At 31.6% G+C, this 6390-nt stretch overlaps 1 protein-coding gene across 1 annotated transcript in view; it reads left to right on the top strand.

The window, feature by feature from the left end:
• Positions 1-3900: 3900 nt before the first annotated feature.
• The window catches only part of LOC133196087 (uncharacterized), a 214282-nt gene continuing 211792 nt past the window's right edge, over positions 3901-6390 (top strand). The window contains exon 1 of the mRNA XM_061332029.1: positions 3901-3999. Within this exon, the coding sequence (XP_061188013.1) occupies positions 3945-3999 (55 nt within the window). The 5' untranslated portion in view covers positions 3901-3944. The remainder of the gene's footprint in view (positions 4000-6390) is intronic.

Below are 6390 nucleotides of genomic sequence, written 5' to 3'. Positions count from 1 at the left end.
TAATATTATGTATTGATTGAAAAAGTACATTTCTTGGAATTGTATATCTTGGACATACAAAAAAGTAATGGTAGGCATCTTCAATACTGCCAGCACAATGTTCACACATTGGAGTTTCTGCTAAACATTGATTATATAAATCTGCCATCAAATTACTGGCATTATTCCTTATCTGACAATGTATTATATTATATTTTCTTACTCCAAAATGAAAAAGTTCATTACTTTTTCTACAAAAATAGGATTTTAAGAGACTCTTAAATGAACATATTCCAGGAGCATTTTTAATATAATCTGGCAAGATATTCCATTGTTTGACTGTAGAGGGAAGAAAACTTTCCATATAAGATGTTGTTCTAATATTAGGAATTTTGAATTGTACAACATTGGTTCTGAGATTATAAGAATGAATTGATGGGCGATAGGGTTCAATCAAATCATACAAATATTGAGGGGAATAACCATTAATAATTTTATAAAACAATATAAGCTTATGAATTTTTCTCCTTGTTTTTAGAAGATCCCATCCTAGTTCATCATACAATTTTGAACGAGAAGAGTTACATCTTAATCCAGTGATAATTCTGCCTGCTTCAACTTGTATGTCTTCTAAAAGTTTAGAATCTTTTTCAGAACAATTGTCCCAAACAACATCAGAATACTCCATTACAGGTCGAATAAATGCAAAATATATTTTAACAAGTGTTTTACGTGTAACCTTGTACTTAAGCATACCTTTGAAAAACAAGCCTACACTAAACTTCATCAAAGAAAATCTTCGGTAGTAGTTATATTGTATATATATATTTTTTTAATACAATAACTATTTATACTCAAAACCTGCAATATAGACCGAGAAAAAAGCAGTGATAGGTGTTATACTGTCGTACAGGTAAAAAGATGTGCATGTCCACGGTAAGTCACACCGTCGCGGTCTATACCTGGCTACATATAGGACCGCGATGAAATAACCGCGGGGGTGTATCGCGGGAAGGATTAACACACCGCGGGGGAGCGCAGTTTAATGCATAATCCGCGTTGCCCGTACTGTACTTAAGAGTTGAGATAATTATAAATACTCATTTAAAATCGGGATTGTTTGAAGGTGAAGATCTCATTAAGTAATTAGTAATTACCTAAATCTCAGGACTGATACAATATTTATAAGTTTAATTTTATTTTTCTTTGAAAAGGGTTAAATTCTGGTCAACTCTTCAAGTTACTCTTTTCTCTCAAAAATGGATTTCCCAAAATTATTGTACTTTTTAATGATAATATGTTGATGTAAATAAATGGTCTGTAATAATTTCGAAACACTCCCTTGTCCTTGTATAAATAATTCTTGACAGATTCTGATGAAGTAAATAAGTGGGACATACTGGCATTACATTTCTACATAGATGGTATTCACTGTTCAGATAGGGTCTCGCTTTCATCATCAATTAGTGTGTTATCTAAAACAGTGACAGTTTATTCTATGTTTTAATCAAATTTAACTGCTACATAAATAATAATGACCACCATTGCTTCCAACTCATAATTGGAATGGTAAAACCCCTGAACTAAATTTTTTATCTATAACTATCTGTCACATCTTTGTTATGTCTGCTTTTTATATGCTTTTGAAGCACAAAGCTGTACAATGTATGTTAATAAAATATCACAAGGTTGTTTGATTTTTTGCAAATTCGTTCACATAGTTACTTCCATGGTTTAACGTAGTTCCATGTAATTCATATTAGAACAAGATTAGTCAATATTTTTTCTCTCCTTTACTTTAGATTTGCAACTGTCAACTTAATTTTTTAGCATGTGACTTAATAAAAAGATTATCAGTTCATATACATGTACATTTACTTAAATTAGAATTAAATAATATACTGTGATATGCACATTGTTTATTGACGACTCGCATTTTTATCAATTTGGAAGTAGATGGAGAGGAATGGACTATGATTCCAGCTTAGGGAAGATTCTGGCCTTTCATTTAGAAAATATATCTATGAGCTAATGTAATATAATGGAGCTTTCATTGTCAATTAGTGTTACCTAAAACTGTGATAGTTTATTCAATGATTAATAAAGATAAACTGCTACAAAAACAATAAGCACTTAAAGGCAGAGATTTTTTACCGGATGGTAAATTCCAGGAGAGGGAGAGGCTTATTTTGTACAGATGTGAATGCCTTGAGGGCTAGCAGTCTACCTGTGATCATTTGTCTCCCAATTCCTGTACACAGGAAGTGATTTAATACACAGTAGAATACCCAAGAAGTCAAACTTTACCTGTGTTGGGATTTTGAGATGATTTTAAATTAGAATAAAAAGTTGTAAATAAAGTTTAATCTCAATAATTTTTATTAATTTGTAATTGAATGTGTGTCAAAGCATTCCCACCCATTAAAAAAATATCATTATTGAACGTATTTGTTGAGCTTTGAAAAAAAGGTTATACCTAACTTTGATATATATATATATATATATATATATATATATATATATATATATATATATATATATATATATATATATATATATATATATATATATATTACCATAAAGGATATCATAATTATTTCAAATACTAAAGGTGTGTGTATATTATCAAGCTAAAAATTCCATAGTAATACAGATTCTCTATTGTTTATACCATGTGTGGTAAATATCAAAGGATCAAAAGTTAATTTGAAGGTCACCACGAGTGCCAAAGAAGGTTACAGGGTATACACAGGGACTAGTAAGTAAATGTCAATCAAGTTCTAGCACCCAATAATTTACCTTCATACACTTGATTGACTGGGGTACATAGACCAGGTATTTTTGAAGGAGGTGCTTAAAATCTCTGCCTTTAAGTATTTTACATGTACATTGCTGAAGCATCTGTCTGTTAGAATTATTAACTCTTTGACCACATATTGCCAAACACTTTAGGTTAGTAGTTGCAGACACTTATCAGAGAAATTTAATTGTAGTTACAAGAAGTGAAGCAGCTACAATCATACAAATATATTAAAGGCTTTCATACTAATGCAATTTCTTGAACTTCTTTTTCCATTCATGTTTTAAAAAATAATTGATACCAAACTCCACTCCAAAACGCCACTCCAAGACTCCAGTCCATGAATTACACAGTGCCCTATCTTTTTTTCACCTATATTCATAAAATAACTTTCATAAAATAACTTTGTTATTAATTTTATATATAGAATATAAATTATAAAGTAAAAATCAACTCAGTTATGCATAAAATTTATTTGAATTCACTAAATAAACCTCGAGTTCTGTAGGGATTTCTGTTTAGTAGGACCGCCACAAACAGTGGGGGGATACTAGTTTTACCGATTGCCATAGGATATTTGTCATTTGTTTGGTAAGGGCGAAGACTATGTTCTTTTAGAGTTGTTTAATTAGAACAATTGTTTTCACAACTCTTGACAAAATATAACGAGAAATTATTTATATTTGCAACTTTTTAATCTATAAAATGTAATTTTAGGACAAGTTATCTCTTCTTGGCCAACGAATTTAAAACTGTGCAGGATAAAACTAGTTACACAGGATACAATTGTGATATTTTAGTCTGGTTAAAGAATCACCCGCGCCGTTACATGCGTGGATTTGAGTAACTTCTTAATTAAGGTGTTTTTATACATGTAATAGAAAACAAGGAGGGTGCCCCTTTGTTTTGTTTAGTACTACCCGAAACCCCCTTCGCTCCTGCCTGGGTCACGAACGTTGACAGGTTTGGTATATCTGGGCATCAGTTTGCAGTTTGCAGTTTAATCTGTAGTATTTAATAGAGTAAATTTTTAGATGGTAATTGATTTCATTGTTATAAATTAACTGTTTAGAAATTAAAGTTTTTTTTTAAATAAATCTTTTTTTAGGCTAATTATTTTATTTTATTTTTAGGTGAATTAGCTGAATATATCCTAGTATCCAATATGGAAGGAACAATTTTATTGATTCTTAGTTTGCTGAAAAGTTATTCATTCACAGGTATTTATGTAAATGACATAATTCTAAGTACACCACCCTGGTGTGTATTATTAAAATTTTGAAAGTGCACAGAAAGTATAGCTAGCTACAGTCAATGTACAAAATTAAGCAGGTCCAGCACAATCTCTTGATTTAGCTATAACATGTAGTTAGAGTAATCTGCCTTTAGACTTAAAATAAAATAAATTGAAAGGAGATGGGTGAACATGACGAGCGATAAGCCTATAGTGTGACAAACATGATGATGAAATATTAAATTTCAATTATATCAAAATTTTCCTTGATATTTCGTCTAACATTAAAATATACTTCATGTAAAATCTCTACAATTTGCAAAAATCCCTCAAAGATTGAAATTATTTGCCTGTGAAATATTAGACACACATTAAAGCGGGCAAAAAGAGTCATTTTCGCATACTATAACACTATTTTCGATATGAGTGGGTCTTCTCTCCACCTTTTTGAAAGTTAATCCTCAAAGTTGCATAAAAATATACAATTTTAGCTCACCTCAACAAAGTTGGGGGAGCTTATGTAATACCCTCGGCGTTGGCGTTGGTGTCGGCGTCCGCGTCCCATGTTAAAGTTTTTGGAGCAGTTTTCTTTTCAAGTACTTCTATGACCTATTTCAATCAGAGATGCATGGAGGATGCTTTTAGTGTGTTTCAGTGTACCAGTCAAGGTTTCAGATGCTGCAATTTCAGCTTTTTTGGAGCAGGTCTCATTTCCAAGTAACTATAGGCCCTATATTGACCAAACTTGCATGGATGATATGTCTAAGGATGCACACTACTGGACTTGCTTCAGATGCTGGATCTGACCTACATTTTCTGGATGAGTGACCAGGAGATACATGGAGGATGCTTTTAGTGTGTTTCAATGTACCAGTCAAGGTTTCAGATGCTGCAATTTCAGCTAAAGAATGACCAGGTTAATGTTTTTGGAGCAGGTTAAGGTTTTTGGTGCAGGTTAAAGTTTTTGGAGCGGGTCTCATTTCAGCTAAATTGCTAGGGTTCGAATCCCACAAATACCACATTAATTTTTTAAATAAAAAATAAATTTTGCCAAGAAAATTTTCCTCAGAAAAGTTTTGTTTATCACAATTTCATAAATTTCAATAATGAGAACTTTACTCTAAATATTAAATTCACAAATTGAACATGATTTTTATATTTCTGAAGCTATAGGCTTTCTGCATGCTATGTTCGCCCATCTCCTTTACAGTTTATCAGTCAATTTCTAATAATTCAAGCATTCTTGACATTTTGATAGGCCAAGATGAATTAATTGAAAACATCATCTGCATGCTTTTTCCACACTTGTTAAACAACAGTGATTTCTGTTCATCAAAACTTTGTTGACTTTGAACAATTTTCCTGGGGGTAAAAGCCAGGCACCCTATGTTGAAAATGATATAAATAAGCTCAATATTTACACCTTTATACAATATAATTTTCTCAATGTCCAAAAAACATTTTCGTTTAGTGTAGAGAGGGTACTTAAGGAGACACAATTTGATGAGTGATTTTTACATGCATTATTTTCAGAAGAGTTCAAGGTTGAATATTATCACTGCACCATTGTGCGACTTTTTGTACTGCTGAGAAAATAACACATTTAAAGGTGCTTGGACACAGATTAAAAGTTAATATTTTCTCAATTTTTCTGTATAATTTCATGACGTATATGTTGCTATAGCATTTCATACTAAAATATAATAAAAATCTTATTTCATCTCGAAGTTATTAAAACTTCGAATTTTTGGACGCGTTGGATTGACACTTCCTTGCGCTTTCACATATTTTAATTTTATTCTTAATACTTAAGAAAAGTGACAATTTTGTTGGGTATTAATGAAAAATATTAAAACTATAACCAAGAAAATTCAGAGTAGAAATGTTCGAAAGCAAAACCCACTCACAGTATTGTAAGTCAGTGCTCAGTGGTGTGTGCAGAGTTTAACTATTGAACACACCCGGTGAATCGTAAACATTAACAATAACAGAGCTTGTGCCCTGTTTACAGAAACAGTTTACATTTCATGGGTGTTTTCAATTTGTTAAACTCTGTACACATCACAGAGCACGGACTGACAATACTGGTGAGTTGGGAAGGCCATAAAGGTCAATGGGACTATGGTGCAACTGTCAAAGTTTTAAATGGGCCATTTTGAAAATGAATGGGCCATCTATATATTCTGATGGGCCATTTCAAGAAAAAACTAAATGATAAACAAATGTGAAATAGGAAACACATTTCTTTATTAACCAAATCTAATTTTTCATGTATGGAGTGTAGCACATTTAATGGAACCCGCAAACAATATAATTTTCTCATATTTTGGATCAGTAATGTCAAAATCACAATTAAACATGGGAAATGAATGCTGTA

Source organism: Saccostrea echinata, unplaced genomic scaffold, assembly GCF_033153115.1.
Source record: "Saccostrea echinata isolate AGI-Se365-2 ecotype Australia unplaced genomic scaffold, CSIRO_AGI_Sech_v1 ptg000030l, whole genome shotgun sequence".
Lineage (NCBI taxonomy): Eukaryota > Metazoa > Mollusca > Bivalvia > Ostreida > Ostreidae > Saccostrea > Saccostrea echinata.
This window is presented reverse-complemented; position numbering and strand designations above follow the sequence as displayed.